The 22,706-nt window shown below is 46.0% G+C and overlaps 1 protein-coding gene across 6 annotated transcripts in view; it reads right to left on the reverse strand.

Moving 5' to 3' along the window:
* RGS6 (regulator of G protein signaling 6) overlaps window positions 1–22,706 on the reverse strand; it is a 304,375-nt gene that overhangs the window by 39,621 nt on the left and 242,048 nt on the right. For all 6 annotated transcript variants that reach the window (XM_009689855.2, XM_009689852.2, XM_009689849.2 and 3 more), the window contains 3 exons: window positions 20,109–20,219; window positions 16,461–16,586; window positions 6,268–6,454 (listed from right to left, as the gene is read on the reverse strand). In XM_009689855.2, coding sequence (XP_009688150.1) covers window positions 6,268–6,454; window positions 16,461–16,586; window positions 20,109–20,219 — 424 coding nt within the window. The remainder of the gene's footprint in view (window positions 1–6,267; window positions 6,455–16,460; window positions 16,587–20,108; window positions 20,220–22,706) is intronic.

Genomic DNA, 22,706 nt, shown 5'->3' on the forward strand with positions numbered 1-22,706 from the left:
TACAAAGGGGCTTATTTGCAAGCACTTTCTCTCGCTACTTGGGAGAAATAGAATAGTGTTAGCTGCTGCCTCACTCACGTGACCAGGAAATACTCTTGCTCAGGATTTGACATACAGCTACTTCTTGCATCCAAGAAGCACAACGCACAGTACTGGCACAAAAGTCCCAGAGAGCCAGGGCCTGAGTGCTGAATTCCATTTTTAAGTGAGAGACTTTTTGGAGTTTTGAAGTGTTTGGCACATGAGAGACTGTTACTGTTCATGCATGTGGTCCTAGCCAGCCTGGCATGATCTATATACCAAGGAACGGGCAGACTATTCTGCTGTGCGAATATGTTGCCCGTTCTTGTCACAGCACTCTCATGAGCTTTCATCTGGAGATGAAAGATTTGGTCACTCTAAGTGCAAGGTGAGAGCTCACTCATGGTTTTTCCTAGCCCTTTCTCTGCCTGTGGAGTACAGAGAGGAGTTAGTGTACATAGTAGTTCGATCCCTGATGCCTTAACAGACAGAAAAGCAAAAACTAGACAAAAGCTGGATGTTAAATGTTTGTCATAAAACACGACCACCGCAAATTAAAATGAAAAGCACTGGATAAAAGCAGTACTTGATGATTTGTGGTGTGTTTATACCTTAAGGAAAAATCTCAGGAAAGTAGTAACACTAAATATCTGCTACTACGTAGACCTCTGCTTCAAGTTTTTTACTTTCTGCTCTGTGCAGTAACACCCATGCTAGCATAACCCTTCATATGCCCACTTTCCTATTTTTGTTCCATCCACCTAATTGCTCTGCGGGGTATACTTTGGGGCTCTAGTACTTAGATTCTGTTGGGTTGTAGGTTGTTTTGTGAAACCCACAAGGGAAAGAACTTGCACGTGTAACAGATACACAGGAACAGTGATGCTTCTGGTGAAGGCTGTTTCTACAGTCACAAACACGTACATATAGGGAGGGCAACTGAAGTGCAGCGTAAGGAAAGATTTTCCCTTCCAGTCCCACAGCGTCAAAGCCAAAGGAGAAGAAGAGAATAATGTCCATGTCCTTCTGTAGTCACTGCCCCCCATAGGAAGGTTCAGGCTCTCAAAAGGCTTCAGGTGGCCCCGTCACCATTCACGTACACATACATCCACAGGGGCTCTGACTTTTAGATACGCAAGAAGAGGGGTGGAACTAGGCTATATATTACCTGTTATTCAGAGTTCTCTGTGCACTTGCAGCAAGTTCATCTTAATGTGAATTGCAGGTCTAATGCACCCGGGGGCAACTTAAAGGACAGTCTGCTGAGGCCTCATCCAAACCAAGCACCGATGGCCTGAGCTCTGGGACAGCACAGAGGAGGGCAAAGGACAAACTGAGGCAACAAAGCGGTCTGCTGCGAAGATTAGAGGATTAGTGCATGGTAACACAACCCACTGGAGATGCAGGTTAAAGTTAGTCTAATGGGATATATGAGTTAGCACAGTGTGAAGATAATAGCTCAAGGGTGGACATACCACAGCCAACAGGCCTTATCCCACTGTCAGGATACCATCTGGTGAAGAGCTTTGGGCTGACTCAGCTGCAGTTTTCAAATCCACGTAATGCAAGTAGCTAGGTTTCTGAGCAGTGCTGGCTCAGGTGGAGGCGAGCTGCCCTTCAAGGAACTCCTGGGTCTGTCCTATGCTTTCTTACTGACTGTCCATCCCACCAAAGAGAACTGTTATGTGCTGCCTCAGTTTCCTCACCCTTATTCATCTTCCTTTATAGATGTGTGTGTAAGTAGGGTGACTCGTTGAAGGGGAGTAAAAAGATTTAAGAAAGTAGCAATAAAGTTTCTTTAGTTTCTTATATGAAAGGTGATACAGGCCCACAACGAATGACTATTTTCATATTTTCCTTCCATGCTATGATTTTGCTCCAGTCCTACAAAAGAAGTTCTGTATGCTCGCTCAATAGGTACCATGCATACACTGCTCTGTATGCTTGCTTTCACATCCTGTGCATGCTTGAAAAAACAGTCAGTGTGAAAAAGGGCATCCCTTATTTTCCTTTCTCGGTAAAAAAAATGACATTCCCCTTCCAGGAGATCCTAGCTCATGCCTGCAGACTGCTTTTGAATTCAACAGGATCCTGTCACGATTGCGTCTGCACTCACAGCTACTTGATGGGACCCGAATGAAAAACTGAGGACTGATCACCAAGAACGCGGCAGAGGCTCCTATTTCTGTAACAGTGCAGAACAAACCAAACCAAGACTCGGGGCAGCTGAGAGCGTGACGTGGGCCCAAATCTGGGCCAGGTGCATTTCTAGTTTGATCAGCTCCAAGTCTGGCATTACAGTCTAAATCTACTCTGGAATTAGTCAAGCATATGCACAGCATAGTTAAAATCCCTAACGGAGCTGAGATTAGAACTGAATTCCCCTGGATCATCTTCAGAGAAAACAATAGCTGATTAGTTCAGGTAAGGGAAAGTCACTCTAAAACCCTGTTTTACTTATTAAAGATGAAAAATAAACAAAGCAACAATAAAAAAACTCCATTAAGCAAACAGAAAAGTAATTGCAAGAACAACTATGTGGCTCACCTTATTCTAGTATTCCTGGCTCTGAACCATGGCAGTAAATGCCCCTACAACCAAACATTCATATCAGGAAACACGATGCATTCTTGCGATAGCTGTTTACAATGCCAAGGCCTTTGGGAATGAGAGTGAGATTAAAGACTTTCTGAAAGCAGAAAAACATTTCGGGGGAAGGAAGGAGATACCTGAAGCTGGGAAAAAATTCTTAAAGGCCTCATAATGTGTTGTAGAGATAAACCATAAAATAGGTTACCCTATTAAAGATAGGGTTCCCCTATTAAAGACGAATTTGTCTGGCTGTCAGCAGCTCATTAGCCAAGAGAGGCCGCTTGGATGGACGAGAACATATTTACTTTCTAGAGCTGGCCGTGGCTGCTTCAGATTGTGGGGCCCCACATTGGTTGCTCAGTGATGCTGATAACTCCTATGGAAATTTAGATCCTGCAAAATAGTTAATTGAACTGTTTGAATGAGCTGACCTTTCCCCATGGTGCCCCTGTCTTAAAAGCTGCTTTAGTCCCCAGTGACAATGGTTACGCTATTTTGTTTAGTGGACAGTTGTTTAAGAGAAGAAAATAATGAGCCAAACTGGTAGGCTCTCCTCTGGCAGGGCCCAGCTCTAAAATAACAACACGTCCTGCAGCTCAGGGCAGCTGGCAGTACTGAAGATGAGGACACAATTAGCAGCAGGAGTTGTCCAGGTCGAGGACGAGGTGCGAGGCAAAGAGGGGTGGCAGGGGGTGGTGGGCGCAGGACCAGCCCTGCACGCTGCTCCCCGCCGAAGCGCCCGGGCAGCGCTCGCGCGGCGCCTGGGGCGGGCGACCGGCATGAGCAGGAGCGCCAGCACGCGGAGGCGGCTTTGCGCAAGCAGAGCGGCGCAGGCCTGCAGAGCCAGCAGCGAGGGAGAGGCCGAGAGGAGCCGAGATGGGGAAACGGCAAAACACGCGCTTCTCGAACGCGGGAAACATCTTAGCAAGAGCGTTGTCTGAAACAATAAACGCCACCCCAAAATCAGGTTGGCTTAGGAGCTCCTGTAAAATGCTTGGAGCTAAGACTTTCAGTGTCACTTTTCCTAGCTATAGGGACCATTTGCCTTCAGACTGCGAGAGGCCTTGGGAGCCAGAGGTGTTTAACCGAGAAGCGTGTTTGTCAGGAGCCTGCTTTTCTGCCTGTGTTCTTCTACACCAGCTTTCTCACCAAAACGCCCTCCGCTGCCTCCTTCGGTTGCCCTTCGTGGCTGTGCAGAGTCTGGGAGCGCTGTCAGGGGCAGCGCACAGGAGCACGCCCATTTACAGCATTAAATACCTGAAAACAGCTTCGGTTATAACACATTCACTAGCCTGAGGTAATTTTTCTGTGCTCCACCTCTCCCTTCTCACGTGCAGTGACTGAGTTCACTTCCAGTGCTTTTTGTACGGAATTGGCATTTTGTGGGTCTCCCAGGTCAGCATAAAGGCTACAGTGCCACATCACCTTCTCCTATTTTCCCACTGCAGGAGCAGCATTTTTTTTTCTTCTCAGTTCAGCCAACCCTTGTCTTTCCTCTTAGTCTTAGTGTCTCCGAGTTGCAGGCATTCAAAGAATGTACTGTTCTGTAAACTAATTTTTTTCTTGTTCTCCATTCACAAGGACATTTAAGTTGTTTTCTTCTTTGTGCTAAAGTTACACAGGACGGGACAACACTCATATTTTCCCTCCCACAGTGGGGTATTTTGACTGGTTGTGTCTGGTTTAATCCATAGGAATGCGGGACGTGTGGGAGCTCCCATGGCTCTTGGGTGCCAGCGCGCCGCGATAATGGAGCTGGGCCTAAACCTGCTGCAGATTTATGAGACAACAGAGTCAGTGAGGTAGGTAGCGCTGACCCGAGCGGGACATTGGGAGGGCAGGCGTGAAGCTCAAGAGTGCGTTGAGGAAACCTGTGCTGGCTCCTGTGAAGAGTGGATGTGCAAGAGAGGACGTTAGCTCCTGCTAGGACGTGAGGCATTTTGGCTACATCCTGTTTTCCTCTGCCTTTGTTAGGCAGCCTTGGTAGCTATCTGGCCAAGCAATCAGAAACAGCTCGCTCGGCTTTTGGAGAACTACCAGAAGTCCTCTGCGCTGCGCAAGAAGGCAACCCAGCTTCACCTTCCACATCACTGTATCCTCTCTTGGCACAGACTCAGTCTCCAAGAGGATTATAGCTGGGCCTGAAGCTCTACCTTTGCCTCACACTTCTATTTCCGTGAACCAAAACAGATGAGCTGAGGACATCAGGCAATATAAAAATCCTCTGAAATAAAATTAACCCAAGGAGCTAAAATTGCAGTCTAACTGTAAGAGCTCCAGCTTGATTTCATCAACTCCCCTTTGAATTGCAATTACATTTTTGAACTGCTCAGTTCAAGCCTAAATTCTCACTGTCTTCTTCTGCTTAACTACTCATTGTCAAAACATCTGTCTTATTCACAGTACTTTACTTATCAATTTAATCAATTCCCCCATAATTCACCTATCTGCTTTAGCCTCCATTTTGCCATCATCTTTTTTTCAGGTAAGGCAAATTTACAGAAGTTCTTGCTCACTACAGCTGCAAAGCAAAAAAATCCACCACAGCCAGAACATCTTCATATTCCTGTGTGCCTTAGCGTTTAAAAGAACATTTAAGTTGTTTCACATTCACAAGGGACTGGCTTGAAACTTTTGCACATCCCTTCTATGCTGGCCCCAAGGAGCAGGATTGGATTCAGGAAAATAAAGTATTTGATGCTAGTTCGAAAAATTCATTGCCTAGCCTTGTATAAGTGGTCCACAACATCTCCCCTGAGTCAGCAGTATTTTGTTACTGGAGTATTTTGAAGAACGGTCTTTGAATGTCAATTAAAAAAAAAAAAAAGAACAGGGATTTCCTTGCTGTAGGTTTTATTTCATGCTTTTGATAAAAATGATTATGAGGAGGATATCTTTTAATTGTGTCCCTGACAATATTTGCTAAATGATCCCTTCTTCCTTTTTCTTTTAGCCTTTATATAATGACACTTCCACTTTTTCAGAAGGTTATGCAGTCTTAATTCTTCCTTGTAGCAGTTTTTCATAGATTATCTGTATTCCTAAAGGCATTTTCTGTGTACAATTTATCTGCAAAATTTATCTGATAAATCTGGGGCCCTTAGGAGGGGAGGATTAAGCACACTGCATTGCATCTGTCCTATCATTATTGTAAGATATTGTTTGGTGGACAAGTTTCTAGTTGTGTTGGAGGAAGCTCTTGCATTTGTTTTTTTTTTTTGGGGGGGGGTGGTGGTGGTGGGGATTTAATTAGTTAAAATAAAATAAATGACAAAACAAGCGTAGCAACCAGAATTCTGACATGCTATCAGCCATTCTGTAAACATGACAGACTTTGGTGACAGGGAATACAGAAAGCCAAACCGAACTTGATTGTATTCTTTCATCTTTGCTTTCTTTGAGACATTGCTCCAGCTCACTGTGCCTTGCAGACTTGTAAATTTTGGAACATTTGTTCCCAGAGGAGCATGAGCCTGTTATAACTGATAGATTCAAAGAAAATATCATTTGCCCAGCTTGAGTAGATATCCTCAAAGTCACTTCCAACTGTGCCTCTCCTTTTTCTTACAAATGAGCAGTGACAACGGGATAGGAGAAGACTGTGGTAAAACAGAGGGCTTTATTAGCAGTAGTTCCATAAAATCAGAAACAAACCTGTGCATCTTCATATGTGTATCTCCCTGGGTCTTTAACATTTTGGCTTGTTTTCTCATAGCTGTGGGAATCGAGGTTGATAGCACTTTGGGCCCCAGGGGCTAGAAACTCTTGCCAGATTTCCTCCACTCTTGTGGTTACGTCCTGTAAAGGTTGTTTTTTGAGATCTTGGACAGCGAGCCAAAACCTAGTAGTGGGGAAAAATGAAAAGGGGAGGGAAGGAAGAAACAGAGGGGGAGAGAGATAGAGAGATTCAGATACAACTTTGTGGAGAAACCTGGGCAGAGCACAAAACCACAGCTCTAGAGTCTAATCTTACATTTAGCTGAATTAATGGAAGACTCACTGTTTAGTGTGATTGCAGGGGAAGGTGTGATATACTTTACACCAAACCATTGCAATGTGGCTAAGATCAGAAAAGTGACTTCAAAAAGTGACACATTCTTATTCAAGCCATACCATTCCTATTCAAACCATCTCTGCAGAAGTGTGACACTAGGTATGCAAACAGGAAACCTCCAGAGTCAATGCACCTGGGGGAGAGGGGGTGGATTCTGCTTCCTACAGCCCTGGTGGAATTTGCTTATAACTTCTGCCTGCAGGATCTGTCGCCGGGAGGTGATGCAAAACGCAGAAGAAATTTTATATTCACATCATTTCCAGGGGGAAGCTGTAGCACTGGCACTTAGAGAAATCTTTCTTTGTGACTTGTAAACTGACCGGCATTCAGATGGATGCCACTGAAAAATGAATACAGAACATTGTTATGCCCATATGCCAATTTTACAGGGATACTTTCTTGACTAGATCCACACCGACGGACTAAAATAAGTCCATGAACATAGAGAACATAATCCTTTGAGGTCTAAGGGCATAATCCACATCTCGATCTGTGAAACAAAAGGCCATGGAATATTTCTGAAAGAGTGAGACACATTGTCTTTTAACTTAGGAATAAAAGGTGTTTTGGTGGTGGTGCTGGGTTTATTTACTTTCACCTGAAATGCGGTCTTTCAGGCGACAGCCCAGAAGAAGGTTGCTCCCTTGTGGCCTTTTGCTTTGGCCAGCTCTACCTTTGGGCAAGAACATATTCCTGGGCCTCCCTCCTGGGTACCCAGGTCCTGCGACCCAGCAGAACGGCTACGATTCTGCTCTGCAGGCACAGCCAAGGGTTACACTGCAAACAGGGTTAAAAGGGACCTTGGGAACCCTCTACAGTAAAAGACTCCTTCTGACCCCATGGCAAAGGAGCACAGATGCCCTGACGGCTCCTGCGGCTCAGATGCGCCGTCCACTGTGTCCTCGCACAGGACGCACTCGGAGCCAGTGCCACGGCTCGTCTCGGAGGTCCCTCGGCAGCCTGGTGGTGAAGGCCCTGCAGAGCTCGCACGCACCCACATCTGCTCCCCAGACCATGCTGCGGGGACAAGATTTGTCTGGGTCACGAGCTGTTCAGGGAATCGGAAAGAGGTGCTCAACTTAGAAAGTCCCTTCCCCCCTGCCCAGCTTGTCGTTGCGAGGGACTACTAAGTAAACCAGCTGAACTTTACCTGACAGCCTAAGTTCCCATCCCAAATTACTCAATGATGCCAGCCTGCTACCACTTAGGCAAATACTCCCCCATGGTGGAAGGACAAAGATACAGTCTCTTCTAAAGGAAAAACCCCTTTGATAGAGGGGGTGACGGACAGATGGAGGAGCCAGACCCTGGTAATTAATGTTCCGCTTCAGACCTCCACTTCCTACTAGCTCTAGTCAGGATTTCCTGGCGCAATATGTAAATGTCACAAAAACACTGGGGTTATCATAATCAAATGAGGCTGTTAATCCGTTTAGCCTGGTCCCCTACCTGTAATAGAGGGAAACTGCCGGTTTGAAAGACAGACATCCGTTTTCCATGCAAGGGTAGGATAAATCATCCTTGTGCATGCCCCGCTCCCCTTCCTGCCAGCCGGTAGCTCTGGAAGAGGACACTCCTGCACCTGCACCTTGCACGTGCAGCGGCTCAGCTTGCAAGTATGCGGCATTTTGTCTCTTGCTCCAGCTACTGCTGCTAGACTGGCTTCATCTTGTGCACTTTCCTGTTGTTACAGTCTCTTTCTCTCTCACCCGAATAAGGTACTTAATCCATCTCTGAAGTCTGAGAGAGCTAGCAGTGGGCTGCACTACTTTGACCTTTAAAAACCTCCTGCAGCTTGACTGACTGGCGTTGGCTCTCTCCTCCGCTCAAGCCCTAGCAACTGCGAGCAGGAGGAGGACCCGCACGCCGAGGGACACGTGCAGCGCTGCCGGGCTCGACGCGGCGCAGCCCATGCCACCCCGAACCGCCTGCCCCCGGCGCTGCCCCCAGCCTGTCTCAGCCCCAGGATGAGCCGCAGTGCCCTGTCGCCAAACCTGGGGTCCTGTCCCCATCGCACGGACACTGTATGAGGCAGGTGACTTCAAAACTGTCCCTTGCAAAACGCCCTCCCTGGCCTCCCCAAAGTCCTGCCCTGCCCGCTCCACGCACGAAGCCTTGGGGAATGGGTGGCTGGCGGCGAGGGGCAGGCCGGCCACGGCAAGGCCAAGCTGTCTCCGGAGGGAGGATATAACTAGGGCGAGGAGAGAAGTAATGTGCCTTTCTGAAAGCGGTGCTTCTGTCCGCGGTCCGGGGAGCAGCCTGCATCGGTGGAGGAAGGGCACCAGGGAGGGGAGGATGCAGCCAGCTGGGAGATAGGGGTATGGACCGGCACGGCACGGGAGAGACGGCCAAGAGGAGCAAACAGCAGCGCCAGCCTCCTTGTGCTGCTCTCCGTCCTGACAGCTCTGGGGGATGGTATCCCGCCTAGGCAGGACTTACTGCCTGAGACTGCTGGTAATTCATGTGAAGTGACTGTCTGCCCTTCGTGGCTCTGCTCCAGTGTCTGCAGATTTGCTGTGTGCATGGGGGCTAACGCTGCAGCCCTGACTCCCCCCAGGTCATCTGAACACACTCCTTCAACCCAGTCTTTTTTGCCCCCGGCATGCATTCAGTGAAACGAACCTGGGACAGTGCTCAAACCACTACATCAGTACCTTCAGAGTCAGACACTGGCAAGGAAGTTTAGCTTTATAAACTGAAATAAAGTATACTGGGCTGTGTGTCGGGGGGTGTGTGCGTGTGACTGGCCTTTTTCAGTCTTCAGGATGTTAAGATAAGGTTGTCTGATGTCCTGCCTTGTTATATCTTATTATTTGACTAAAATGTGAGACCCCCATTTATCACATGTACATAGAGAAGAGGGTGGCACTCACAGTGATACAATCTGATGCCAAACGTGACTTTCTTCACACTGAAATTATTTTATCATTCCATTTCAGATGTGAGTGTAATATGTGAATACAAAAAAGGTGTAAAAAGAAAAGACGCTAATCATTCCAGAGTAACTGGGACACTAAAGACAAACAGACAGCTAGACAGAGAATTTTCTAGTGGCTTATCTTCTCCCCCTGGAGCCTGGGAGGCGGGCTGGGAGAGCATGGTTGCGGGGAGAACTGGGAACATTAGAAGCTGACATCTTGCCAGGACAGGAGCACCATCCGTTTTAATAACCATTTGGCTCAATCTGGAAATCAACCAACCAAACCAGCCTGACACTAACAAGCTTTTTTTACTGCAAGTGATTGCAAATTCATGCCCAAGGCTGGACGTCCTCTTCAAGGCAAAAGGGAATTTTGTCTTGGTAAAAATTTCCAAGTTATTCACTATGGCTGGTACCTGAAAATCATGAAACATCAAAGAAGGACACCCAGCCCTGCAGCCTTGACTTCAAGGCAAACTCTCTGCCAAGAGGAAGCCACTGGCACCATCTCAGGATGCATCTCACGATCCAATGCATCAGCAGGGTTCACATGGGATTCCTACAGCACTCACAGGAGCGAGGCAGGGATTTCTGCCCAGGAAAGGAGCGGGCACAGGATGGCTGCGTGGGAATTTGTGCTCAATTATGAAGTGCAAATGTGCTCTCGGACTCAGTTCTGCAATTTCTGACCTGGAAGTTGAGCCACATCCCAACAAGGGACCAGGCGAAGACGCTGCACTGCCTCCCAGCACTTCTCTGGGAGGTGCTGGGAGCAGCTCACAGGTGCGGCTCTTGCACAGAGCAGGAGAGGAGGGGAGGCATCCGTCTGTTCCCCCTCTGCGGGTGCCCTAAGGAGAACAGGACAGGCCTGGGACCAAGGCTGTCTGCATGGAGGAAAAAGCAGCATTGATCACAGGTTCTCTGTCCTTTATAAAACAGCATGTTGATCTGGAGAAACCTGGTAAGATGGACACCAGTGTCCTAAAATGTTGTCAGAGGGATAAACCACTCCCTCCTCACCCAGCATGTAACTAAGCTGCTGTCACTTGCAGAAACCGTCCCACAATGGCGCTAATCCCGCAAAGACCCCCTCGAGGCACAGAGAGCCTTCTGGGCGTCATCCATGCATCTGCTCTGCTTCTCTGCAAGGCTACCACAGAGGCTGCCAGTCGCTGCAGGCCGTTTGCAGCTGCCTCTCAGTGAGGAAGACAGCTGGGAAAGTACAGGGAATTTTTAAATTGCTTCTGAGGTACACTGTAAAACAAAGCTGGATTTTTTAAACCTGATCAGAGGCAAAATATGGATGGCTCTGGAGACTGAGAAGAAGAGACTGTCAATATACGGAGGATAGTGTTACATCCCCATCTTGGGGGAGGACATGATACTCCTGCCTTGACGGTGTAATGACTGAATGGCTATCAGAGTCTGAAACATGCTCCATACTCTCTCCTTCCTCAGGAGCTCCACCTTACTAGCCTGTTACACCTCCCATCTCACAGCTCTCACTGTTCACAATCTTCTTCTCACTTCCTTTCACCAAGAAAGAGAGAAAGAAAGAGAGAGAGAGAGAGAGAGAGAGAGAGAGAAAAGCATTTTAACATCAGGGTCAAGAGGGGAAATGAATGAAAGTAATAGGTACAACTCAACACGAGGTTCAGCCAGGGCACGTGTTTACACCACTGCATGACGTAACGGCCAGATCCTTGCTATGGTCAGCCTGGTGCGGCTGAGACCCGCCGAAACCTGTCCCAGGTGGCGCGCGGAGGGGATAGACAGCCGCAGCGAGGATGTGTGCGAAGGGCACGGCAGAGCGCTGGTCCTTCACTAATGCAGCATTTCCACGGAGACCGCGGCACTTGGTGCCCACGAGAGCGTGCTTCACGCTGCTCACGCTCGGCTCCTCCCGCAACCAGCCGTCCTCCCTTCCTCCTCTCTCCTTCCCTAGACTGTGCACCCTGCTTTTAAACTGTAAGTTCTTCTTACTTGTGCCTTTTAGTTTTCCGAGGCAGGAAAAAGCTCAGTGTAATTAGGCAGCACCCAGCGTGCTTTGGGACACCTGCCAGCAAGCAAACAACGGCATGAGACAGCGCACCAAGATTCAGGTACGCGCGGGAACGACAGCCAGCGCAGGGGTCTCATGTCCATCTCCTAAATGGTTACGTACAATTTCTTAGTCGGGCAAAAGCAGTACAAAAACTACTCTTGGCGGCCGGGGGGTTTCTGCGTGCCGGGCGCGGGCTGAGCGATGGAGCTCCCCTGCCTCCTGGTGGCCACGGGGCGCTCGGGGCGCAGGACGGCAGGGCCCGGCAGCGGCGCTCAGCTCCCGCTCAGCGCCAGGCTCCACCGCACCCCTTCGGCAAAGGCTTTCCAAGAGAGCAACCGCCCCAGCAACCGACCTTGCACAGGAACAGCTAAGAAATAAGGGCAGCCCCGTGTAAATGTACCATGTAGTAATTGCGTTTCAATGGCCTTTGGGGCGTATCTGGTTAGAAACTTTCTACGCAAACGTTTTTATTTAGAGAAGTGGAGGCTTGGCTGGGGGGGCTGCTTAATATGTCTGTTCTCCTCAACATCCTGACAATTCTATTTTCTGATGAAAGTTAAAGAAAAATTAAAGAAAAATGAAATAAAAATAATTTTGGCAGCAGGTTTCAGCCAGTAGGGGTCATATAAGATACAAGTGCTTTCTGCAGACAAAACTCTTTCCAAGATAACTCAATTTTCAATATACATTCACAGTCACACACAAAATTATTGTATTAGCGTATTGCAAGCTTCACAGTACATTCCTGTAAAGCGCCATGTGTTCTCTAGTTAGGTCTATAAACAGGTGTGCAGTCTCCTTTCCCTTTGGGTAAAATTAGTGTGTCCCATATTCCCACTTAGTCATTTCTCTTTCCAGCTGACACACTTTGAAGATGGGAAAAATCAATCCACCAGTTAGATGAACATCTCCGCAATCTCAAGATGTCTCAAGAGATTTCCAGGTCGTAAAAAATGTATACAGCTCTCTGTTGGCCTTTTTTTTTTTTTTTTTTTTAATGGAAGCTTGGCATTTTGTCTGCTATATTTTTGCACGCTTCCAAAATCAACAGAGGCAAAACAAATCGTACATGAAAGATAGTGACAGAGAGGCGGAAGAAACGAGAGCAAGAAAAAGAGTTAAAATAAAAACACAGAGAAAAAAAAACCCAACTGACTGGCTTTCCTGCTCCCACATAAATAATGGACAGCCAGTAAATAAGTAAGTTATGGGGCTCAGCCAAACCCAGGAGACCAGTGGACATGATCCTGCAAGTTTATCAGAGCACAGAAACATGCTGGAAAGAGACCGGGGAGGTCTCCGAGTCTTGGCTGCTGCTGCCTCGGGCAGTGCCTCACAGGCCACCCCCACCACAACCAATTTGCTCAGCTGGAAAGACACAGAAATATCCCACTGCAATCAGCCCAATGATTTGGGATTTGCACTGCTGGGTATAAGAGCAGAACTGGTCTACTTGTTATACCATTGAATTACTCACTTTCATTTCAAGCCACTTGCAATTGCAGTTTTCATGAAATCTCTTTGCTAGCACTACCAGGAAGCGCTAGGCTTTCCAGCGCTCGCTTTCTTGGCTCTGCCTTGAGCACAGCACAGTGGTGTACAGGACTCCTGCCAGCATTAATGAGGATCCTATCGACACTCCCAAGAGAGGCTGTGTCCCTGCTGTGACAGTTCCCACGTCTTTGGACAGTTTCTGTGAGAAAAGTCCTTACAAGATATCTGCAAATGTAATTTTTCTAACAAGATGCTAGATGCTGTGCCCTCAGAAAGTTCCTCACAGCTTCCCAGGGCTTGGGTGGGATGCATCTCACTTAACTGTAGATGTCTACAATGCAGACACTGTCATTTGAATTAGTCTCTCCAGACTTACAGACGGTGGAGAGAGACAGACACTTTACAGTGTAATTTCCCTGCTTGTAGATGTTCACTTAAGGCTGAAACAAATCCTCCCCTAGTGCACGGTGACTTGCTGACTCCTCTTTCGCTTCTGTTCTCTGATTGTAAAGGCAGCTTTGATACTGAATACAGGTATTTTCAAGCTATTTAGCTGAAAACAGCCTTGCCATTAGCTGTAACTTAAATTCTGCTTGCTTGTTTAAGCATCTAGCAGTTGCCTTCCTTTCTACCACACACTCTTAATGAAAATTCAAGAGCTTTCTCTGCCACACCTGAACCCTGGAAAGCCACCTGCTGCTTCTCAGCACTGTTAACAGTCCATCCTCTTCCAGCTTTCCTTATGAATACTTCTGCCTTTATGTCCCATTAAATTTTATTTATAGCCCCAAGCAGGTTTGCTAATATTGATCCAATATCACGTAATAATCGTACCACATTAGCCAATACCATGATACCGATACTGTAAGAATGACAATAATAGTTCCATGTTACGTAATTATGACACCGCAGTCTTCCAAAAAGGATGTAGGATTCAACCTCTCCCTACCATAGTCCCCTGGTCTGCAGCCTCCTTTTAGTACAACCTATCTCAAAATTGAATGCACATCAGCAGGAGGAGCAGCTGGGACTGACCGAGGAGAATAAATACTTGCTTTCTAACAATGAAACTTGCTCTATTTGTTTGAGTAGGATGAGTGTGGGGGCACCCACTAGTGTAAAACCTGCTGGGTTTAAATAGCACAACCCCAGGTATATTTCAGAAAAGCCATTTGAGGAGTGTTTCAATACAGATTATTAATCTTACGCATCATTACTACAATTTAATTGCTAACGAGCACCACCGTACATAACTGCAGTAAACATACACAAGTTCAATAACTGTTCAGCAATACAATGTCAAGTTCACATATGTAATTTAATAACACTCCCTTATCTTACAAGTAACTTTCAGATTTTTAAAAAGGAGAAACATGAAAGCACGTTGATTTTTCACCATTTTGCTGCTGGCTTGTTTTTTGTATTTCTCGCTGGGCAAGGAAATACAATAGTCAGTTCCCATGCAGTTTAAAGTTACTTTCCAGGGAATTTCACTTTCAGATCTCACAGGCTAGCAGACTGCAATGAAGCAGCAATTGTCTGCACACTTTGCTAATGCATTTGATTCTCTAAGTAAAAAAAATAAAGAAAGCACAAACTTCAAGCCAGTGCAACCAAGTTTCCAGCTGGCATAAACTGAGAACAACATCCAACTCACTCACTACCAGCAAAGGCACAAAGCCAAAGGCACAGCCAGATTACACTGCTGCTGGAGCCTTCTGTGTCTCCAGGACTAGGTAGGGGGAAGGTGCAGGTGAGGACCGTCGCAGATACCTATGAAGTGCCTGTGACCTCCTGGACTTCGGTCAAGGAGCAAAGCTAAGGATCCTACGCGCATGAGTCTCAAGAGACCAGGAGCCACCCTTGCTGTTCAGCCCCTGCACACTGGTGCCCTAACACAGAGCCAGGCCCTTGCCTTCAGCACGGATCAGGGACTGCAGCCTGCCCTGGCACTAATCACAAGTCATTGTGATTAGTCCTGCTGCTAACAACCATCTTCCTACTTCTGCAAAAATGGGAGAACATAGCAGTAAATCTGGCTGTTTGGCATGTTTAAGTGAGAATCTGAACCATAACCTCAGTCAGGGACTATCAACCTCTACCTCTCCCGGGCTGACTCGCTGGTTGTCATGAGCCCTCTCCCATCTTCTTTGGACTTTGCAGAACAGAGTAACAAAGCGAGCATTTAAAAGCCTGCAATCCTGAATGCTAATCCTAATGTTAGCCCCAGCCCTGTTCTAAGTATAATCCTGCAAACCCTAATTCCTCAGAGCTCACACCAGTACATTTGCTTCTGTCGTTACCTGCCCTATTTTAATTTTGCAGGATACTTGTTTTCCTGTAGCTCCAGGATGCACCAATAAACTAGCTCTTCTACTGACCTCTCCCTCTCCACAGCAGCAGAGATGCTTCCCTTAAGATGACGTTTAGTGTTAGGGTTGGAGTTAGAGTTAAGGTTCAAGAGAACGGATGATGAAATACTGGTCTGTGGCTATACCCCAACTGATGCCAGGACAAGCAAAGTCAGATCCCTGAGTTAATTCTGCAGTGGGACTGCATCTTAGGGCAATGTGTTAAGGTTAGAAATTGGGTTTTGATCAGCGCTACAGACAAAGATGGAGGGGCTGGATCTTCTAGCAATTATTTTCATGTTGGTCCTTGAAAAATGGTAACTTATTACTGCTACTCATTACTGTTATAGCTGAAGCAGCAGAATTGTGCTCAGTGGATTTAAAGACTTTAAATCTGTTGTAGAATCATGTGAGCGTCTACATAATGTTTCATAATGGAAGCTTTGTTTTCTACAGAATAGGAGGAGATTAGGTACCCAGAATACCTGCATAAAAAGACAACTATTAAGGTCAGAAAGCCAAGCTCTCAAACAATTAGCAGGTGCCAGAATTTAAAGAAGCTGGTACAAATCGGATTTGCTGAGTACCAGTACTACAACAGTCTTTGGGCACATGAACGCCAAACTGTTTCACTCACAGGACCCCTGCCACAAACTCACAGGCAAATCCTATATATTTATATTGTGTATAAGCATATGTTAGAGGGCTTAGTAGCTATATGCCATGTTTCACCGCACAAACACGTTGGCACACATTTGCAGACCTTTGCATGTGATACCTGACAACACGGGCACTGCTAAGCACTGTTCCTATGATTACTTACATTATTCTAGTATAGGCACCCGTAGCAGTGCTGTGGGCTACGGCCGGCTGGTTTCAGCTTGGTGTTTTTAGCAGCTCACCAGAGACCAAGCACTGCGTTTCACTTATGCACAAGAGTATGATTAGCCCCATTTATTTAGTTCAAGTCAAAAAAGGTTTTACCTGAGGTTTTCTGAGCTAAATTCTGATTCCAGGAAACGAAGGAACTGGTCTCGTCCTACTGGATCCTTCAACACCTCATCCATAGAGAAACCCCATCTTTTCACACGCTGCTGGCTAGGTTCTTTGCTGTTTAGAGAGAGAAGGAAAAAACAGATGGAACGTGCGTTTCTGCCTGCTGTCCCAGCAGCTGCCACTGCTCCTACTATGCAGCAAAGGGAGGAAGATTATCGGAGCAGGAGATGCTGTCTTCTCAAGATTTTGCAGAAATACAAGCTAGCAAATAACATACAAAAAGAAGCTATAAAGACCAGCATAATTGTTAATGCAATCGTATTATCTGGGTGCTGCTTATATATCAAGACGAGAGAGACAGAGTATGATGAGATTTTCAAAGAGAAATGTTTTATATGTTTAATGTTAAGAACAGCATGCTGTATGTTCCTGAATGATTTTTCATTATGCATTTCTTATGCACCTTCTTGAATGCACCTTCGTAATTTCGTGTATGCCAAGGCAGAGATTTGCCAGCAGCGTTTGTTAGGCCCCTGGTGAGCTCCAGAGCATCTCCTTGCATCCTACATGGCGCTGGCTGGTCACTTGGAGCTGGCTTTGGATTTTTATTAAAAAAATGAAAGCGTTGCATTAAAAAGGCAGCTTCACAAAGAAGCAGCGAGGCCAAGATTTCTAAAAATTATTATTGCTTTGTTGGCTTTTATTTTTCGGTGCCTCTGATTTTTGGATGCCTAAGTCCTGGATGATTAGAAAACACTCCCTGAGCCATGACAATCTGGCTCTTATTTTGCGTCTCAGCTGGGAAACTGAGAAGCAGATGCACCCAAAATCACTAATGACCTTGCTCCTAAATCATTTCTTAATAAAACCCTGCTAACATAAGCTATTGTTTGAATTGCCAGACATGCTGCAGAGATGCCTATGGGGAGAGGCAGTGCCTGGGAATCACAGTGAAGAGTCTTTGAGGCAGTCTCTGCCTCAGACCGTAAGCTGGGCGCACAAAGTGTTTGAAAGCTTCTGGTGTGATGGCGTCATACTATGAGACAACCACTAAAATACAGCTCAGCTGCTCACATTTGTGACAGTACAGCCATTGTTAACTCTGTGTATCTATTAAACTGCATGTCTCATCATGTCCGTAGTGATTCCTAATCCTAGAGCCTTAAGGGACAGTGGCGATCTGTGCTGAAGACAAATCAGCCAAAGGGGTAAATAAAATGACTACTTTGATTTCCCCTTGGTGTAAAGACAAAGCAAAACTGATGGGCATGTCCTTACTCGAAGTGCAGAGAGCTCAGGCTGGCTCCTCCCATGTCCGCCTGGGAGCTGCAGCGCTGAGGGCAGCAGTGCCGAGATACCTGCCTTATCGTTCAGCGAGCCAGCCCAGACACAGGGACGGCAGAGCCACGCTCATGCAGTGCTAGGTGTGAGCAACGTTCAGGGAATTTCCTGCCCAATTCAGAGAGCAGTAGCTGTTCTACTGCCCAGGGCGCGCTGCCGTTGCGTAGCGTTCTTGCATGAACTGAAAAGGCCAAAGCGCTGTCCGAAATTGAAGGTTTTCAGTGGCGTTTCCCAAGACCTGAAGTGCCATAAAGGATTAACTGCAGTGGCACAGGGCTGTCTGTACTCAGATAGATAGGGCTTCACCAGTGAGCAGCTTTGTTTTCCTGAGTGAGGGCTCTGCCTTCCTAACTGAGGAAACAGCTTTGCAGGTAACACACGGGGCTACCACTGCTCTCAGGGATCATTTAATTATTCATGCAAGTTGCAACTGGATGCAGATGCAGTCAGTTCTCCTACAAGAGAGAATAAAGTGGAAATATAGAACTGTTTGTTCGTCTGTCTCTCAACAGTACTGTTTTCTCTTTTTCATCAGCAGGAGAATCGCCTTCCTTAACTTAATGCAGAGATCATAGCAGGAGCCGAGCATTTATTTTAAATTCATATAAAAGTCAAAACATCTGGTTAAATTGTATTTCTCAGGGACACAGAAATCATTTTGGGGATTTCCAGCTACCTCAGCAGATGCAGAACTAATGGATGCCTAGATACCCTGCGGATGGGGGTTTATCCAGAGAAGTATTCTGCAGAGGTTGCATCCGTTTCTAAACCTGCTAGGGAAGGATGGAGAAGATGAGAGAAACTGACTAAAAAAGAAATCTCAAATATCCAAATTATGTGAAGAGGGGCAAAGATTAAAAAACAGGTTATAGATTTCTATGACTTCCAGTAATGCTGATGAAAAATACCTTTTATGTCCCAGATCACATGGGTTTTAAACAGGGAAATAATTTGCCCTTTTCCTGGGACACTGTTTTCTATGGATTGGCTTTCTCGGGCTGATAGCATCTTAGACTTTACACTATTACATAAGTACAGACATTATAAGATTTGGCACTCTCTTCTCAAAGATTTGCTGAAGTGAACTCCCAGATCAGACTTGATGCTGAAGAACAAAAACAGCTAAACAGTAGGAGAAGCTGCCAAGCACTAGCAATAGCTGGCCAACGGATTTGTGCGAGTGAGTCACGAAGCTTGTGGCGAATCACAGCGTACCGCTGCAAATCCAAAGCTCAAGTCTTGCTCTGGACTTATGCTAAAAGCCAACCAAACCATAAATGAGCACTTAGTCTTGCAGGCTGGGAATCAAAGGAAACCAGATGGTGCTTTTTCGGAATACCATTCTCTTGTATGCCACTGGACACTGAAACAGGTACACCTTAACCATGCTAGCCCAGTGGATTAATTAGACTTAGAGAAACACTGTACTTCATTCAGATCTGCTCCTACAGCTGTTAGGCATACAGGCAAGCAGGATAATGCTAGTCCTGCTACTAGGGCTGCTGATAGCCTGTGACTGCAACAGAGGAAGAGACTGGGCAGATTTCCTTTGCAACTGCCTCTTAGCTGGGTGTTCACGCTCATGTCACATGGGCCAAAGATGGTCTACACTGCAGCACTACGCATGTTTTTTGGAGAAACGCCCTGAGGCGTAAGGCATTAGAGATCCCACGCTCCTTCCTCTCCCTTTCCATCTCTTATTACACACCATCATGGAGAAGAGCCAGTTTGCTCACTAATAGGTAAGGCCCAAACTCACTTTGTCCCTCTACCATATTTCGAACCTGCAGAGTGTCGTGCATGGTGTGAGAGCTACACTCAAGTTGGCTGCATGTCACAACACACCTCTCTTACACAGCGACTCTGCCGGGCAGGTACAGGTGGCACCAGTGTCTGCCCGGCTGTGTGGCCAACTGTGCCTTGCATAGAGATCCCAGGACAGTTAGCAGGCTCTCAAGGGTCAAAGGAGGTGCGCTGGAACAAATATCCCCTAGCAGCATCCAGTATTCGTGAACACTTAGACTTGATTCTGCACGTGCTTGACAGGCGTGAGCACACCAATTACTTGACTTACTGAATACCACACATCAAGAGATACACACGTGGAAGGGCTGTATAACTCACAGAAGAAGAAAATGTAAGCTCCTTTTTTAACTTGTAGCTATATGCTTGTATCTTGTAAATTTACAGACATCCAACTTCCTATCCAAACAGGGTGGTGGGAAGAGGATACAGACAAAATAGCAAGACTACCCTAAGATTACTTAAACTTGCCAAGTAAAAGCCACTTCTTACCTCATTTCTATGTCCCACAAAGCCACGTCATCACTTATCCAGGGATTAGAAGGCTCAGCAGGAGTTATAAATGGATCATATTCCATGTATTGCTCTGAGTAGGCTATTAAACTATGACAGATTAAAAAAAACATAGAAAAGAGAAAAAGAATCAGGACCTGAATGCTGGGTTGCATATTAGAAAGCTATACCTTTCAGCAATTCCTTTTCCTTGTGTTGCTTTTTTTCTTTACGTACCGATGGGTCAGTTCCTCAGCAACCATAGGAGTCCCTTTCCCCAGGGACTCTGTAGAGAAGGATTTCTCTGCAAACACCCACCAACTCACCACAATATTTTCCTCAAGCTTGCCTCTGTCGAGATGCCTACAAAAAGGCCTGATGAGGCGGCAACCGGATTGATATGGTACGACTTCTCCTAGAGAGCAATGGGATGACTACGAACCTTACGTTCCCCTCTTCATTTGTAGCATACTGCTGTAGCCTCTTGTCCTTTATTTTGCAAAGACTTTTGCACGCATTTAACTTCATACATTATGAGTAGCTAAGGAGAGTCACGCACTTCAACTAAGCATATGCCTAAATCTTCGCAGGATCACAGCTCTGAATGTCAGATCTTCAGACTGCGGATCATGTTTTTGTCATGTAGGCACACTGCCTAGCACAATGGTAGTATTGTGATACACTTTAACAGTAGTTTATAATAATTAACTTAAAATACAATAAATGATATGCACGTTGGAAAACCACGTGGCATTTATGCCGGTTTGTTTCATGACTAGTCAGATAAGACACATAGAGCAGCCTCTAATCCTTACCAGGAGCAGCTTCAGAGCACTCCCTGGGGAAATAACTGTCTGCTTGCAGAAACAATTGAGGAATTCCACTGGGGTAGGGACTAGGGGGACATTTTTACAAAAGCGAGACAGCATATATGAAAAGAAATCAAAAGAAATTTGTCTTACTCCGTACTTCAAACACTCTAAGGTACATTTTACATTTTTTTGCCCAGCTCTGTAAACTAATTAAGTAAGGTAATTGAGTCTCATCATACTGAACAACTAATCTTTGCCTGCCCACGCTAAACTTTACCTCGGTCTTCCATCTCTCAAAAAGGCAGGAGAATTAAAATATCCTGTGAAACAAAGGGTCACAAAAAGCAGAAAGTTTCCCTGACCTGCTCTACAATAATTATTCTTTTTGTTTGTCCAAGCTCTTATCATGAGGCATTAAAATCATACACTTTTGTAACCACAGCAGGTTCCCAATGCCCCTCAGGGCACTCAGGGCTGTCTCATCTCATTTCATTAATTACATTTCATGACTGCTGTGGGTCAAGGGTTGGTGGAGGGAGCAGCGTCCAATTTCAGAGAGCAGCAGCAATCCCTGAGATATCAATGAGAGAGAGAGGGTTGATCAAAATAAATCCAACAAAAAAGAATCAATCAGGAGTTATCTGCTGTGAAACATGAATTGCTCCTAATAAAATAATAATAAGGTATCAGAGGTGCCACAAGTACTAGCAAAAACAAAAGAAAAAAAGCTAAATTAAATTGAACAAGGGGGGAATTGCCAAATGCATTTTACTGATTCAGCATAATGACAGCAGCTGAATCATTGCCTCATTGTCTACAAGAGGTTATAAGCAGGATGAACCCTACGGGAAAGCATTTCTGTCCAAATGCAGACCTGGACTTTTGGCCTCTCAAGTGATGCAATGTAATTCACTGAAGGGTGCAGAGCTTGAGTTGAGTACCTGCCTGTCTTGCATTCAGGGGGCCTGCTAAGCCTTCACAATAGATTTGGGAAACTGAAAGAATAACACAGATTAGTGATAGATTTTCACCTAGCGAGCTGAGACTGCTGCTGGTAGGAAGATACTCAGGTTTTCCTCAGCCTTTTCTATAATGCCACAGGTGATGGGCTTGCATCAACACTGAGTGATGCAGTCAGCGAAAGCGGGAGGTAGAATTTATCGACAGTTTTGCTCAATAGTTCTCCAATCTCCTTGCCAAATCCTAAAGCTGATAGTGTGCAGGTCCCAACTGGTGAGAAAGGATGTGGAAGAAAGAAGCGGAAAACAGTTTCCAAGGTGCATGCAGCAGCTGAAGGACGCCTGCTCCCTTAGTTGGTGCGGAAAGGTGCAGAAATTGTTTCAAAAAAGAATTGGTGTAGATCTGCTTCCAGAAGGGGAACAGGAAGGCGGAAGAGGAAAACCTTCAGTAGTCAGCATTTATTCAACAGGAGCTGAGGATAACTTTTCCAATGCCCTTCCAGTCCTCTTCTACGGTTGGACAAGGACAACCCAATAGAACATCACACATTTATGGAAAATTATGCGCTCCGACAATCACTACTAATTTCTATTATATTCCTTATTTACCTTCTTAACTGTCTGAAAATTGAGACATTTAATGACTAACTGTATTGTGCAAGTGATAGACTGAGTGACAAATCCACTCCTAGTACCTGCTGTGGATTTGTTTTACGTCTGGCTCAAACTCCAGAGCGGAGCAATGGGCCTCTAACTGCCACCACTGTCAGCAGGAACTGCGAGATGCTGATGTCTCTCTACTCCCTCTTATTCCCATAACTCAGTTA

The sequence above is a fragment of the Struthio camelus genome, chromosome 5 (genome assembly GCF_040807025.1).
Source record: "Struthio camelus isolate bStrCam1 chromosome 5, bStrCam1.hap1, whole genome shotgun sequence".
Classification (NCBI taxonomy): Eukaryota; Metazoa; Chordata; class Aves; order Struthioniformes; family Struthionidae; genus Struthio; species Struthio camelus.